Source organism: Cloeon dipterum, chromosome 2, assembly GCF_949628265.1.
Source record: "Cloeon dipterum chromosome 2, ieCloDipt1.1, whole genome shotgun sequence".
NCBI classification, from domain to species: Eukaryota; Metazoa; Arthropoda; class Insecta; order Ephemeroptera; family Baetidae; genus Cloeon; species Cloeon dipterum.
This window is the reverse complement of record NC_088787.1, coordinates 311,805-327,361: the sequence shown is the minus strand read 5'-3', so window position 1 is coordinate 327,361 and position 15,557 is coordinate 311,805. Positions and strand designations below refer to the sequence as shown.

Sequence of the window (15,557 nt, the reverse complement as noted above, 5' to 3'; positions counted from 1 at the left end):
TAGCAGCCGGATCTGACTGGCGTGCGCGATTAGAAGCAAATGTGTGGCGCAAACTTTATAAACGAACCATATATAGATTTAGTTCAGCGACACAGGAAATTCACAAATAACCCGATAGAAACAGAAATGGAACTCTGACTAATTTTAATAATACTTTGATTTATTTGTTCACATCTAGGCTGGTTTCAGTTCAATAAATGAATTTTTAGGGAGAGAGCTGATCATTTATATGCTTGTCAAATTCGGCCTGGTACTCTGGTACTAGTGCCCAATATTTTGTTGCAATTCTGCAGGCTTCGTGTTCTCTGTATAGAATTTAGGCATAAACGATAACTTTTTGTTTCTGGCGACCTTCAGGTTGCTGATGAAATAATTGAGAGAAAGGTTGTGGTGAGAATATTAAAAGGCATTTTGTTGCGTTTGGCTAAATACAATATATTTTCAATGATTGCGTGTCACTCGGCCGAGAAAACAATTCAGGGTCGGAGGGGAGGTGTCTGCGAGGAGGAGGGGAAGGAGGAGGAAGGTTCACTTTTCAGTCAGGGAGAGCGCGAGCACTTGCTGGACGATGCGTTCTTCCTCCTGGCGCTGGCGCTCGGTCTGGTCCTGCTCCTGCTGCGACAGCATCAGCGCCAGGTGCAGGTCGGCGTCGACGCCTTCGGCGCCGTCCGGCGGCGCCCGCTGCTCCTGCGGCGGCGGTGGCGGCAACGGCGGCGTCGAGCAGCCGGCCAGGTGCGCCAAACTAGCTTGGATAGCCCTACGCACAAGCAAAACACACGAGCCTTTGTTTACTCTGCTCTAACAACAATAAAAGCGCAGCTGGGAAATAATCAATTCGGCGAGTCTAAATTTAAAGCCAGGGGTCAGCGGAAGCGGCGCGCCGATTCCGGCGCCGAAGAAGGCCGCGGCGGCACCGTCGGCACCTGGATCGAGTGGCGCCGCGGCGTGGGGCTGTTCCGCGCCGACACTCTGAGCCAAATATAGTCACAAAAATATTTAAATTTTTTCTAAATACTTCATAGATTAATGAAACCTATAATTTGCTCCTATAAGAACCCCAAATTCCTTCAGATTGCTTGCTTTTCTGCCTCTGGTTGAGAAAGTAACCGATTATTTGGTCTCTACTTGATTAATCAGAAAGAATTCTTTGTTTACAAAATTCTCAGCGCTGATTGGCTAACGCAAAACGTTCCCGCTCAATTCGAACCAGATTCGAACTGTTGCTAGGCAACCGCGAGAACTGTTGACAATTGCGATGCGCCAGCCAATCAGCGCCGAGTATTTTTTGGGCAAAGAATTTTTAAGTGTGAAGAAAGCATTAAGAATTCTCTTTGCTCGCAGAATTCGCGGCGCAGATTGTCTGAACGCAACGCGCATGTCAACAGTTGCCGCGGTTGCCTAGCAACGCAGCTCACACTGTTGTGAACGGCGCGGGAGATGCAAGCGCAGCCAATCAGCATCGAGGATTATTCTAGCAGAGAATTCTTGCTGATTTCTCCGATTTCAGTTGTCATTCGCAATTAATTCAGTTTAAATCACCTTTAATCGTGTTTCTGCGAATATAAATCGATAGTGCAACTCTTTGGCTGCTAGTTGAGGGAAAATAATCGGTTTTTTGTCTCAATAAGAGGCAGAAAAGCAAGCGATTTAACAGAGGCATTTCACATAGGGACGTTTTTGGCGAATTTGCACCGGTTCTTCCCATTATTTTTATTTTATTTTTTTGAAATTTTAGAAACTAAAAATTCTTGACATTGTCGGCACTGACAAAATGATTTTCGCTGATTGCATAATCTAGAAAATCCATTATTAGAGATCTGTTTCTGCCAGAACACGAATAAGCAATTTAATTATGTTTTTAGATGATTGATCGCCAAATTCTAGCCTCGGCGAACCCGTCAACTGCAACTTTGACGTGTATTTATGCTTAATCAGCTTTTCAAATATTACTTTAAGCGAAATTCCGTGCCTAAACTCTTTGGGCCAATTTAATACGTGAACTTGGCGGCGTGGCGATGGGAAATTTGGATTTTTATCAACAAAAAATATATGGAATATAGGGATGATTGGAAAAATGAGCAAGGGAAAGACCGACCTCTGCAGCTGGCGCTCCTCTTCGGCCTGCAGCAAGTTGGGCGCAGGCTGCGACATGCGGCGGTCGCTCTTGAGCGCCTCCCAAATGTCGACCTCGTCGGCCTCGGTGCCCGAGTCGAGCAGACTCTGCTGGATGGCGAACTGCAGCAGTTCGTCCTCGTCCTCCATGCTGAACTGGCGGCGCGGATCGGCGCCGCCCACCGAGTAGCCGGCCGGTGGCTCGAAGCACGCCTCGTCCACGACGCAGCTGAGCGCGTCGTCGGCGCCGACGCGCGCCACGCCCGCCACCTCCTCGTCCATGCCGAAAATGTTGCCGAACGTGATGCGCGCGTTCAGCACGTGGAACAACGGGATTTCGATCTTGACGGGGAATCCGGCCGGCAGTTGCATCTGGATGAAATCCTTCAGTTTGGCAAAGTGCGTGCTCGAGATGGCCATCAGGTCGACGATCGGCATGATCTGCTCGGGCAGGGTCAGCGGGTACTTCTCGGCCAGCCACAGGTTTGCGCGGAACTTCTGGATCTTGCAGTGCACGTCCTTGGGCCGCCCGATGTCCCTGCCCTCCAGGTCGATCGTCGAGAAGTAGTCCTGCACAGAAATGTTGCAAGGGTTGCCCTGGTGCTTGCTTTCCTCCTGCGCAAAAATTTTTATATTTAAAATTAACACGATCATACAATCGACTCGGACTGGCGCAGTAAATCGCAACTTTTCTGCCTCTGATTGAAAAGAAACCAATTATTTGGTTTCTACCAGCAGCTAAAGAGTTGCAGTATCAATTTATAATCGATGAAACACGTTAAAAGTTTATTTTAATCGAATCAATTGCGAATCAAAACGCGGAAATTGAAGAAATAAGCTAGAATTCTCTGCTCGAATAATCCTCGATGCTGATTGGCTGACCACGCGCTTGCTAGCATCTCCCGCGCAAATCACAACAAAGCCTAGCAACAGCTTTGATGTTTTACTGAATTGCGCGGGAGAATCTGACATGCGCGTTGTCAGCCTATCAGCGTCGAGGATTATTCTAGCAGCTGCTTTCTCAAATTTCCGTGTTTTCATTCGCAATTAATTCAGTTTTAACCAACTTTTATTGTGACATTGCGAGGATAAATAGACTGACTTACTCTTTAGCTGCAAGTAAACACGAAACAAACGGCAATCAGTAGCAAGAATGGTAAGCAATTTAAGAAGGTTCAGTGATATTTAGGATTTTTAATTTAAATCGAGGTTGGTAGCCCTGTTTGGGACACCTTCAAAGGGTGAAACTTGCCATATTGAGGTCCTGGCTGGGCGAGTGGGCGCGCTCCTCGGTCTCGGCGATGCCCAGGAACGACTGGAAGGCCGACTTGGGCATGTGGATTTTGGAGCGCTCGGCCGCCGACAAGTGCTCCATCCGCGTCTTCGTCACCAACTCCACGTTATTCGCAGAGAACACCTGCATAGCGTAAGCAAAAAGTACCCGATTTCAGGATTAAACTTGGAGATAATCACAAAATTAAAAATGTTTTATAATGAATCGATTAATTTTTCTTAAGCCTTGAACTCGTGTGATTTCTGCTTGAAACACCTTGACAGTCGCAGAAAATTAATAGATTATGTACGGGTGAGGGAACTCAATTGAAGCCTTGCAACGCCGGCCGCCGCCGATTCGATTTAAATTGGATTTGATCGAGAAGCGATTTTAAAGGCACCTTGCACTCGTGGCCGTTGACCTCCTCGAGTTTGTCCGCGCGCCAGCCCCAGATGCCGCTTTTGTTGCGCTCGAAGCTGATCTTTTCCGTGTCGACGTAGGTGGTGACGATGGGCGTCGAGAGGCGCGCGCCCAACGCCTCCGAACTCGGATGCAGCGACGACAGCTCCTCGGCGCCGATCATTCGCATCTCCTCCTGCAGCACCTCGCGCTTTTCGTGGTCCACCTCGATCATCAGCGCAGAGTCACCTGCAGAAAACAAAATTAGGCTCGATTGACGCCGGAAATTGGTCTTCGGCAATGCGCCGTCACAACCGAATTTTTTTAAGGGAGGTTTCCTTCGACTTTTGCCACCGGAATTATTGGTTTTAAAATATTCTATATTTTATGGCCGATTTTTTTTATCTATTTTCGCGATTTTTCGCGTTTCAATTCAAAATTAAACCAACTTTTAATTGCATAAATAGGAGATAGCAAGAATTCTTAGCTTGAAGAACCCTCGAAGCTGATTGGCTGACGTATGCGCATGACAGAATATCCCGCGCAATTTACAATAACAATGAGCTGTTGCTAGGCAACCGCGTTGCGTTCAGGCCGTTCGGCCAATCAGCGTCGAGAATTCTTCAAGTTAAAGAATTCTTGCGTGAAACCGAAATGTTCCTAAGCCAAAGGAAACCAATATGGCGTCGCAGACGAGCCATATATTAAAAAAAAATATAGAATTTTCTATACCAAAAAAGGTTGAAGAAAACATCCCTATTAAAGGATATTATTCAAATTGTCGCTGCCAATTTTGCAGCGCACTTGAAATTCTAGATTAGATTCCATTAGCTGCCTGCAGATAAAAATAACAAATGTATATCAGTTTAGACGGAAGTTATAGTTCTTTATCTTTTTTTTAAGTAGTGACGGCGCAGTGGATTTCTCAATCCTTGTCGCAATACATGTTTTGTTGATAAATTCTACTCTGGCGTGTGGTTCTCGGGTAAATAAACCGAGAATAAAGACTAGCGTACGTTCTCGACTTTTGAGCAAAAGCGGAGCGGCTGAAAGCGATTGTTAGTTTGCGAAAAGCCAGGGTGGCCAGGTGGCAGGGCGCACCTGACGGCTGCAGCTTGAACACGTAGCTGCGGTCGCAGCGCAGGACGCGCGGCGTCGCCACTTCTTCGCTCCGCCAGGTCACACGAGAGGAGAAAATAAACCAGAATCATTAAAAAGTAAAATGCACTTAATCTCCTCTGGTTGCCCATTCTCGACATTTCTTCGTCACGAGTTAAATTAAAAAAAGGGAAGGAAGGAAGGGTACTCACTCTGGCCCTTGAAGATGTAGGACTTGTCGCCGCGCTGCCAGTTTGTCTGGTCGAAGCCGAGCAGGGTCGTGTCGATGCGCACGTTGGAGCCCTGTTTGTACAGCTTGTAGGTGTCGCTCGGACACATCCGCGCCACCAGCGGAACTGCAATTAGAATAATAAATTTAATAATAAATTGTTGTTTTCAAAATGGAAAAAGGGAAAACAAGGAACGAACCCCAGCTGGTGAATTCCCACTTCATCTCGACGTAAAAGTCTGGCACGTCCTTGAGCCGCTGCAGCAGCTCCGGGACGCCGCCGATGCGGCTCGAGTAGCGCTGGTAGTCGCGCCGCTCGAGCACCATCTGCAGCAGGTCGGGGTCGCCGGTGGCCGTCGCCTCTTGCACCGCTGCGTCACGATTTTTAATTGATTAATTCAGGATAAAAATAACGAAGATGGGCGCACCGGTCCAGCACTCCTTGTTCTCCGTGTTGACGTTGGCGTGGTGGTTGAGCAGCACCCTGACGCTCTCCAGGTGGCCCAGGGTGACGGCCAGCATCAGGGGGCTGCGGCCCCGCGGGTCCTTCTTCTCCTTGTCCTCCTGCAATCAAATCGATCCGTTTTACGTGTGTGTCACCGCGCAAAATTAGCAAAGTGGGTTGCGGTGCGGCTTCCGAACGCGCGGCACTTGCACGGCTTCCTCGTCTCGACCCTTTTTTCCTCCTCGCCGTCCCACCTGGACGCGTCCGGACGGTCCCAACGGACCAGGGCAGGAGGGTCGGGTCGAGGACGGCGGCCTTTCGAGTCTCGGACCGGCTCGGACGGCGCCGAAAAGTGTCAAAAAGCGAGGAGGGCGGAGGGAGGACCGGAGGGAGGCGGCGGAGGCGCTCACCGAATTCTTCCTGAGGGCGGCATCCAGCTCGACGTAGTCATTGTGCCAGACGTGCCAGTGCAGGGGGTACTGCCGCTTGATCGACTCGGTCATCGAACCAGGTTCGCGTCCGCTCGTGTCTCGACCTGGCCACCTGACAGCACCGTACACTCGACTAATCGCCTTTGTTTTGCTCCCTTATCGGCCCATTATTGCTACCAGCAAGTGTGTGAGAAACGGAGACCGCTCACACCACCCACAGATTGTGATTTTTACGGAATTTAGATCAAATAAACTGCTAAAATGAATGAAAATAAACTAAAAAATGGTTATTAAGATTTCTTAAATATATTAAAAAGGTTTATCACGCTCTTTGAGCGTGTTTTCCTCTGCTCCTTTCCAAACACCCAGAGCCCGACCCTAAAAGTTGTCCGTCTGCTGCGGGGCTCGATCAATCCAGCAAGAATGCGCGCGAACTTTTAAAACTCTAGAACATTAATATGTCCTGCGTGCATTTAACGCATAAAAATACGATTTTAGCTAATCTTATAGCCCTGGAAAGATTAACTCGTGTTTTTTCTGATCGAAAACACTCGGTTTCCCCCGCAAAATAATGATTCGTACTCTTTGGCGCCAGTCTTCAAGACGAAATATGGCCGCTTATTTGTGACAGACAATTTCCAACACAACAGGAGTTAAAATGAAAGACCAACACGGACGCCATGATCGAGAACAATTGAGTCAACCTTCCCACTTATAATGACGTCATCATCATTATTTTGCGAGCACGTGAATGCGTCATTCGGGAGGCGAGGCCGGCGAGCGGAACCAAGATGGCGGCCGCGGGTGTTCAGCTGACTCGGCCAAGTCGGCCGTGTCGCGAGGTGTTGTGTACGTTTTCGAGTGGAGAGCGGGTGGGTGCCGCTGTTGCGCATCATCGGACAGAAATATTTATTTTTAAAACGCGAGTCGCTCGATTTCGAGCGTGAAACGGAGCAAATGAGACGATGGAGCTGAGCTGAGAGCCATGTCGGCGAGGAGCAAACGCGCCGACGTGTGCGGCGACTGCGGGGCGCTCGGTGAGTCCGGATGCCGATCGCGATTCGACCAATTGACGGGCCGAATCGGCCTTAAAATTGCAGAGCCGACGTGGGCCTCGGTGAACCGCGGCATCCTGCTGTGCGACGAGTGCTGCAGCGTGCACCGCAGCCTCGGCAGACACATCTCGCGGGTCAAGTCGCTGCGCAGGGGCGCCTGGGTGCCCTCGCAGCTCAGCGTGAGTCCTCGCCGCACGATTGTCCGAAAAAAGGGCCTGCCTCACTGTCTGCTTTCAGATGGTGCACACGCTCAACAGCAACGGCGCCAACAGCATCTGGGAGCACTCGCTGCTCGACCCCACGCACGCCAAGACGGGCCGCAAGAAGCCCCAGCCCAAGGACCCCGTCCAGTACGTATTTTTTTTTAATTAAATTGCGTCCTGTTTGAGCGCCCGGAGCAAGCCGAGCTACATAGTCCGAATGAAGTGGGAAAAGTGGCGCGCAATCATGGCCGCCGTTAGGGTTCCCTATTTAAATTTCGTCAAATGTCTGCAGCCCGACGAAAGCGGACTTCATCAGGGCAAAGCACCAGTTGCTGGCGTTCGTGTACCGCGGCGGCGACGAGGGCGAGGACGCCGACCTGAGCCGGCAGCTGCACTCGGCCGTGCGCACCGTCAACCTGGAGACGAGCCTGCGCATGCTGGCCCAGGGCGCCGACCCCAACTTCCTGCACCCTGAAAAGGGCACCAGGCCGCTGCACGTCGCAGCCAAAGAGGGACAGGCCGGACAGGTTGAGCTCCTTCTCGTAAGTTTATTTTCTTCGAATTATAAAAAATTCGATTCGTAAATGAATTAAAATTGAAGTTAAATATCGAAATTAAGGTTCAGCCTGAGGAAGGGTTTGGCAAGGGCAGAGTGGGTGTGAATTTAAAAAACCAGATCGAATATGGCGTCAGGTTAATGAAAATCGGAATGTTTATCAAATGCAAGGGGGCGTGGCATATTCGGGCTTTGAAGAATTTCAAAAGAATCTCAGTGTAACGATCAGGAAAAATGTTTTGAAAAGTGAAATATTCGGATTTTACCAATGCCCTGCAGCATTTAACGAATGTTAAGAGGGCGTGGCAGGCAATGGGTCGGCGGGAATTTCAAAAAAGGGGCGTTATCTATTAATTCGCCGACGCGGGTATTTTTTCTGCTCTTTTCGATTGGAAATTCTCCGTTAGTACCTTTAACCAGGAATTTCAGCCCTGAACCTGACGATTTTACTACCTGAGACCTGAGAACGCCAAAAAATGCTCTTTTTAATTGCAAAATACGCGAGAGGAAAAGGTGAAAAGGCTGTGTATTATTTATTTCAGGTGTATGGAGCGAGCGCGACGGGTTCGGACGCGCACGGCCAGACGCCAGCGGTGGCTGCGGCGGCGGCAGGGCACCTGGACCTGGCGGCGCGGCTGCAGGAGGCGGCGTTCGAGCTGACGGATCGGCTGTCGCACTATTTGTGCGGCCGCGTGCCGGACCACGCGAGCGGCCGCCACTTTCTGGTGCCCGAGATGGCGGACCACGTGGAGCAGCCGGAGGCGGCGAAGGCGGCCCGGTGCCGCCTCCAGCAGCTGCCGAACCGGCTGTTCGAGGAGCTGGCCACCGACGTCTACGACGAGGTGGACCGGCGCGAAACCGAGTCGTGCTGGGCGGCGCTGCAGCCGGCGCCGTGGCCCTCGCCGGACCGCAGCATCGTCCCCTTCCTGCCCGTCAACCCCGAGTTGTCGGCCACGCGCAACCAGGGCCGCCAGAAGCTGGCCAGGCTCAACGCCCGCGAGTTCGCCATCCTCATCATGGACGTGCTGTCCGACGCCAAGCGCCGCCAGTCCTTCACGCCAGGGTAGGTGTCGAATTTAATTCATTTACGCCATTTTACGATAGAATGCGAATATTAGGGAAAATTGAGGCTAAATTAAAACTGCGCATGCGTCAAGTGTCGTGTTTCGTAGTAAAGCAGCGCTTTCTAGGCCCCCTAGCGAGCATCACTCTAAGAGGAGTGTCAATTAAGGAGTGGTAGAGTATCAGCTGTGATGCCATTGTCGCCTGTTAGTATCGATTCTCCTTTCCCTACACCCCAGTGTGGGAGTGGTCGTCGCGGGCAAAAAGCTCCTCTCTTCAGAGTAATGCTCGCTAGGGGGCCTGGAGAGCTGGCGCAAGTTGAGTAGACTGCGCATGCGTCAAGTCGAGTTTCCTAGTAAAACAGCGCCACGACCAATCAGATGCGCCGGCTCTCTATGCCTCCTAGCGAGCATTACTTTCTTTACAGTGATGCTCGCGAGGGGGCCTAAAAAGCGCTGCTTTACTACAAAGCACGACACGACGCATGCGCAGTTTTAATTAATCCTCGATTTTCCCTAAAATTCGCATTCTATCATAAAAATTGGCGGTTTTTACAAACGCAACGATTCTATTCTAGGCAGCGAGGCGAGTCCGAGGTGTCGGACGACGAGCCGCTGTACGACAGCGTGGCGTCCGACGATGACTACGTGACCGCGGCGGCGTCCGTGGACACTCTGTCCGCATTGTCGGCGCTGCACTCGAGCTCAGAGGAGAAGGAGAGCGGTGGTGGCGGCGGCGGCAGCGAAGATTCGCGGGTGGAGCAGCTGTTGAAGCAGCAGCTCGAGTGCTCGGAGACGCGGCTCGACTCGATGAGCCAGCAGATCCGCGCGCTGCAGGCCACGGTGGCCAAACTGGTGCAGACCAACGACAACATCCCCTCGCAGCTGCAGAGCCAGGTATTTATTTGTTGGAAAAATATGAAAAATGCTAATTGTTATCGGCAGGTGAGCTCGCTGATGGCGGAGAACACGCATCTGCGCAGCATCATCGCGCAGGCCGGGCTGAACGCGGCCAACGGCCACGCGGAACGCAGTCCGCCGGCCGTGGCCGCCATCCGCTCGTCGCTGTCGCAGCAGCAGCGGCCGGTGTCCATGTACGAGCCGCGGACGCAGCTGCAGGTGGGCCGCGTGGGCACCGGCTCGTACTCGAACCTGAGCTCTGCCGACCCTGAGATGTGGCGGCTGGAGTGCGAGGCGAGCGTGTCGCCGGCCGAGGTGAAGGAGCGCACCGACGTCGTGACGAAGCGCATCCAGGAGCTGTGGGCCGCCATGGTGGACAACCGGCGCGAACTCTTCTTGCCGTGCGCGGTGCGCATCCGGGCGGCCGTGGCCGACCTCACGGCCATCTTCCCGCAGGAGGGCGGCGAGGAGGTGGTGCGCGAGGCGGTGCAGCAGCTGACGCAGCACTCGGGCAGGCTGCAGGCCGAGTGCGCGTGTCTGCTCAGCCCCGGGGTGTCGCCCAGCCTGGGCCCCGAGGGGCCCTCGGAGCCCGGCCACACGCTGCTGGTGCAGAAGGTGCGCAGCTGCGCCTACGACATCGCCAAGGCCACCAAGCTGCTCGTCACGCACTTCCAAGTCTAGCCAAACGCCCGCCCTTCCGCCTGCCCGACTGATGTAAATAACCTCAACTGTGAGACAATACACACTTCAAGAAAAGAAAAGAAACACAAGTGCCTCTGCGCCAACCGCAATTTTATATATTATTATGCTATTTACAAATACAACACACGTGTTATATAATTATTATACAGGTGCTACACTCTCTTACAACTCATTATCTGCGTTTTATTCAACCGCATTCCTTCCAAAAATAAGTCATTAAGTCATCCAATTACCTGATAAATTCTCTAACTGGTTATCATTCACGAAAATGATTCATTTTGCCCTTATTTGCAATATAAAAGGATTTTTGCAAGAGGAAATGATCTGACGATATGTGATCATCTTAGAAACACGTTAAAGTGGATTTAAACCGAATTAATTGCGAATGTAAACACTCAAATCAGAGAAATCAGCAAGTATTCTCTGCTAGAATAATCCTCGATGCTGATTGGCTGACAACGCGCATGTTAGCATCTCCCGCGCAATTCACAAGTGTAAATTGCGTTGCTAGGCAACCGAGGCAGCTGTTGACATGCGCGTTGCGTGCAGCCAATCAGCGTCGAGGTGTCTGCGAGTAAAGATTTCTAGTTATCTCTCATTTACGCAAGAATTATCTAGTTCTTTCTAACTGGTTATTTTTCATATATATATCTAAATGATTGATTTTGCCCTTTTATGAAAGAATATGTATTTGCTCCAGCGGAATTCGAAAATCTTATTTATTATGCTGCAATTCGGACGCGAAATCAGGTGAAGGAAAACTCGTCCCTGTCGGAAGCGACTGCTGCGACGTCCGAGAGGAAGGTGGCGACGTCCCGGCGCAGCTGCTGGCCTCCGTCGGCGGCCAGGTCGGCCCTGAGCTGCCGCGCCTCGCTCCACGCGCCGGCTGTCGAGCCGATAATTTATTCGATAATTTTTAAAATTGAATTTTAATTACTCAGTCTGAGGGGCGGCGAAGCCGGGAAGGGGCCGCTGGGCAGCAGCACGACGAGCGCGTGGGCTTGGCCCGGCGGCCGGTTGGCCAGCAGCGGCGAAAAGCGATCGGCCGCCGCCCTGGCCGCCTCCGCCTTGCACGGGTCCACCACCAGGATGGCCGCGTGCGCCCCGTGCTGCAGCGCCGGCCAACAAGACTCGAACCTGCGCTCATTTCCACAGAATTAAAAGAGATTTTTTTAATATTGTTGCTTGCTGGGCCACAAAAATGGAAAATTTAGTGATATTTAATTTAATATTAAAAAGGGTAAGGATCAAATAAAAATAAGATTATACTGTTTCTTTATTTTTTTTTAATTTCAAAGAGGCTGCAAATAAAAATGAAAGCAACCTTTGGTGTCCGCTGCAGTCCCAGAGCTCGGCGACCCACTTGTTGGCGAAGGTGGTGGCCGGCTCGTACTCGAGGATGCGGACACCCTGCGTGGGCGAGCAGACGCCGGTGTCCTCCACGGCCTCGGACAGCACGTTGGCCACCCGCGTTTTCCCCGACTGCTGAGAATTCAAGAAACCGCAATACGCAAAGAAAGACACGAACGCACCTTGCACGCGCCCACCACCAGCACCTTCAGCCGCATGGTCCTCCCTCACGCAGGAATGCGGCCTTTGCTTTCCCGCCAAACCGATTCAAAATGTAAATGCTCCATGCGAAAGTGAAGGAAATAGAGGCTGAATTAAAACTGCGCATGCGTCAAGTGCCGTGTTTTGTAACAAAGTAGCGCGTCGACCAATCAGATGCTCCCTAGCGAGCACTGTAAAGAGAGGCGCTCTAAGAGGAGTGTATGTTAAGAAGTAGTAGAGTATCAGCTCTGATGCCATTGTCGCCTGGTAGAGTATCTACTCTCCTTACCTTACACACTAAAGTGGCGACCAATCAGATGCGCCGGCTCTCTGGGCCCCTAGCGACCATCACTCTTTGTTCGCGACGACTGCTTCCATACTTAACAATAAGTGTAAGGAATGGGGAGTACAATATAGCAGGTGACAATAGCATAGAACTGATACTCTGCTATTCCTTAACTTACACTCCTCTTTAGACTGGTGCTCGCTAAAGGGCTAAGGGAGCCGGCGCATCCGATTGGTCGCCGCGCTGCTTTGTTGCAAAATACGGAACTTGACGCATGCGCAGTTTTAATTTAGCGTATAAAATAAAAGAATTGCGGTGTTATCCTTAAAAGTATTCGTTTTTATTGTTCAGAAACCCACGATGTAAATAAATCTGGGGAAACTCAATATTAAAAATAGTAACCATTTGAAAAGAAGCGGCTGAACAAAAATTAAAGATAAATGCAAGAGAGTTTGCTCGGAATAATGCATCTTTGGAGGCGGCGGAAATAGCTGCAGGCCGTGGTTGGCGTTCAGATGACGTACTTGTAACTGGCGGCGACGGCCTGAAATCAAATTGAAAGTGAGAAAGCGATCGGAAACGCATCGAAAAGCGAACCGTGGGCTGCTCGGCGGGGTTGGCGCTGATCCGGAGCAGGTGGCACGCCCTGCAGAGGAGGCAGCCTTCCAGCGGGTAGCAGCGCTTGTCCGGCTCGTCGGTCAGCTGCACGCCACACTCCTCGCACACGTAGCAGTCCACATGGAAGTCCTTGTTCATCGACACGACGCGCACCGTCTCCTCTGTGCCCTCCACCGGCGTGATTCCATTGCCGCACGCCGCGCACTTTGGCGCAAACATCCTGCCAAAAATAAATTATTTTCAAATTAAAAACAGGCGAGGGTCGAGCGCACCTGTGGTAGTCGTTGACGCAGTAAATCTTGTGGTCGACGTCGACAGTGAAGGGGACGCCGTCGAGGCACTCGTTGCACACGCAGCACCGGAAGCAGCCAGGGTGGTACGACCGGCCCATCGCCTGCAGGATCTGCTCGCATTTGTAATTAATTTCATTTCACGTAGAGTGCGGCAGGTGGTTTACCATTTCCATGATGAGGTGTCCGCAGATGGCACATTTCTCGGCCGTCTGCTGGAAGCCAGAGTACTGCAATCGACAATTGAAAGTGAGCCACGCGGCGAGCCAAACGGTTCGTAATTAAAAATCAAAACCGGGAAGGGGTTTAGTTCGTTTCTACTGAAAAGGAATGTGCAAAAAAGTCCAAAGAAGAGGAAGAAACGCCTCAAAGACCCAAAATTTCGCTCGGTTTTGCACAAGCCTAACTACGGATTCTTTGGATTTAACTGAAAACGAACGAGAATTGCGTCGTCACTCGCCAGGTAGTCCTCCTCGCAGTAGACGCGTCCGTGGACGTTGTAGAAGGCCTTTCCGCGGAGGGCGCGGCCGCACGAGCAGCAGATGAAGCATTTGGTGTGGTACAGGTTGCCCATCGCCTGGCACGCCTGCCCTGACCCCGTCACCTGCCATTCAAAACACGCTTGCAAATAAATAAATTAAAATAAAACGAATGAGGGCACCTTCTCGGAGCAGGTGTGGCAGACGCCAAAGTACTCGCCCTCCTCCTCCTGCCGCTCCATTTCCTCCTCCAGCTGCCGCGTCAGCTCCTCGATTTTCAGCTCGGCCTCCGACGGACCCTTCTTCTTGCCCGTCGTCACGATGAACGGCAGCAGGTTCTTCCCTCCGCCGCCCCCCGGCTTCATCCGCACCTGAAGAGCACAATTTTTTCACATTACTTCTCTTCGGATTTAAGATTAAAAAAATATATTAATACGATGGAGAAAATTAAGGGATTGCACAATTTTACCACCTGGCTTCTTCTTTCGAAACATTAAAAAATAAAATTGTTTCGCAAGAAAGGATTTTTCCATTAAAAAAAATCGGGGAAACTGCAATTTGACCATTTTACCAACCTTGGGAGGCTTGACTGGCGCGGCGGCCGGCTTCATGACGACGTACTCGGCGCGCGGAGAGTGCGTGGCGGCGCCGGCGGCGACGGGCGGCGACGGGAGCGGCGGCGAGGTTGCGTGCTGGCGCTCGGCGCCGGGCAGCTGGCCGTCCTTGCCCTGCGGCTCGCTGACCGTGAGCCCCGTGGCGACGGGCGGCGCCGCCGAGCGCAGCTGCACGGCGGGCTGCGGCGCCGGGGTCACCGGGACGGCCGGGTGGCCGCCGCCGTGGCCGCCGAGGTAGAGGCCGGACATGCGCGCCGCCACGGCCTGCACGTTCTCGTAGAGCGGCGGCGCCTCGTAGGGCGGCGCCCGGCTCCGCCGCGGCCCCGCAGCGGCCGCCTGCAGGTTGAACAGGTTCTCGTAGAGCGGCTGAAGGTCGGCCGAGCCCTGCGGCGGCCCCTGCTGCTGCTGCATCTTGTCCCGCCTGCTTCTCGCCCTGATCTCCACCGACCCTGACCCTGCCCCGATCCAAAGGCCCACCTCCGAGGCTTCCGGCCCACGCGACCTGAACCTGAATGAGCCGGTCAAGCGTGCACCACCTGCAAAATGCACCTGCGCCGCCCCAGTCTCCAGTCTGCACTGATTTTACAGGTTTGTTGTGATTTCATACCGACACCGGTTGTTTTGGTGGTGCTGAGTGAAAAACCGGTTGCTCAGCCGCTCTTAATTAATAGATAAAACGGGATTTTTCATAGGAAAACAAGATAATCAGCTTTTTTGCTGGAATTTCTGAATTTTTCGTGCCAAAATACAATATTTCTTAGTCGAGAAATGAAAAATAGGAAATTCTTCGGCACGCAAATTTTTAAACCGGTTTTATTAAAAATGCGTCATCGCCGCATTTGGTCTCGAGACTCAGTTGCACCAACCAAAGCTTGTAGGAAAATATAAATTCTTGCGAAATATTGGTGTTTTTTTGCGAAATATTTACGCCAATGAAGCAAACAGAACTGAAAATAATTAAAATGAACATATTAATTCGATATTATGTGGACAATATATCGGAAATATCTTGATTGTGAAACATGTTTGGTTGGCGCATCTTGCTCCATTCTTCATTCTTTAGGTATTTTCAGATTTAAAGCACCGCACTTCCTGGTCGTCTGCCGGCATAAATTATTTCCTGCTGCTCCGCTTTCTGCTTTTACTCGTAATTTCCTTATCAGTTAAATTTTTTCACGGCCAATGACTCACAATCGGAGGTGCACGGCCGGTGACTCCGGATGACTCTGCAAATGAATGAATGACGAGTAGGAAA

The 15,557-nt window shown here is 51.5% G+C and overlaps 4 protein-coding genes across 7 annotated transcripts; 1 reads left to right on the top strand and 3 right to left on the bottom strand.

Annotated features, from left to right (window-relative positions):
- Positions 1-409: 409 nt before the first annotated feature.
- On the bottom strand, positions 410-6,181 carry LOC135935088 (ankyrin repeat domain-containing protein 13D). 3 transcript variants are annotated; one of them, XM_065477154.1, is made up of 9 exons: positions 5,967-6,181; positions 5,540-5,675; positions 5,312-5,482; positions 5,095-5,238; positions 4,886-4,948; positions 3,786-4,033; positions 3,365-3,529; positions 2,096-2,727; positions 410-757 (listed from the first exon to the last, which is right to left on the bottom strand). In XM_065477154.1, exons 1-9 carry the CDS (start codon positions 6,057-6,059, stop codon positions 529-531), a joined length of 1,881 nt encoding a protein of 626 aa, XP_065333226.1. In that variant the 5' UTR covers positions 6,060-6,181; the 3' UTR covers positions 410-528. The 3 variants fall into 3 exon arrangements, with proteins under 3 accessions (XP_065333226.1, XP_065333227.1, XP_065333228.1); XM_065477156.1 differs by lacking the exon at positions 410-757 and adding an exon at positions 781-969; XM_065477155.1 differs by lacking the exon at positions 4,886-4,948 and having other exon boundaries at positions 5,967-6,180.
- A 608-nt stretch (positions 6,182-6,789) lies between these two features.
- Git (ARF GTPase-activating protein GIT1) lies at positions 6,790-10,636 on the top strand. Its single transcript, XM_065477153.1, has 7 exons — positions 6,790-7,024; positions 7,088-7,221; positions 7,280-7,392; positions 7,538-7,787; positions 8,344-8,864; positions 9,441-9,759; positions 9,808-10,636. The coding sequence occupies exons 1-7, from the start codon at positions 6,973-6,975 to the stop codon at positions 10,441-10,443; spliced, it is 2,025 nt and encodes a 674-aa protein (XP_065333225.1). The 5' UTR covers positions 6,790-6,972; the 3' UTR covers positions 10,444-10,636.
- A 13-nt stretch (positions 10,637-10,649) lies between these two features.
- On the bottom strand, positions 10,650-12,153 carry LOC135935090 (intraflagellar transport protein 22 homolog). The gene is made up of 4 exons (XM_065477159.1): positions 11,997-12,153; positions 11,789-11,946; positions 11,402-11,601; positions 10,650-11,350 (listed from the first exon to the last, which is right to left on the bottom strand). Exons 1-4 carry the CDS (start codon positions 12,030-12,032, stop codon positions 11,211-11,213), a joined length of 534 nt encoding a protein of 177 aa, XP_065333231.1. The 5' UTR covers positions 12,033-12,153; the 3' UTR covers positions 10,650-11,210.
- A 464-nt stretch (positions 12,154-12,617) lies between these two features.
- On the bottom strand, positions 12,618-14,889 carry jub (LIM domain-containing protein jub). 2 transcript variants are annotated; one of them, XM_065477157.1, is made up of 7 exons: positions 14,264-14,889; positions 13,871-14,059; positions 13,649-13,813; positions 13,377-13,439; positions 13,192-13,322; positions 12,899-13,139; positions 12,618-12,845 (listed from the first exon to the last, which is right to left on the bottom strand). In XM_065477157.1, the coding sequence occupies exons 1-7, from the start codon at positions 14,711-14,713 to the stop codon at positions 12,813-12,815; spliced, it is 1,272 nt and encodes a 423-aa protein (XP_065333229.1). In that variant the 5' UTR covers positions 14,714-14,889; the 3' UTR covers positions 12,618-12,812. The 2 variants fall into 2 exon arrangements, with proteins under 2 accessions (XP_065333229.1, XP_065333230.1); XM_065477158.1 differs by having other exon boundaries at positions 13,670-13,813.
- Positions 14,890-15,557: the final 668 nt, after the last annotated feature.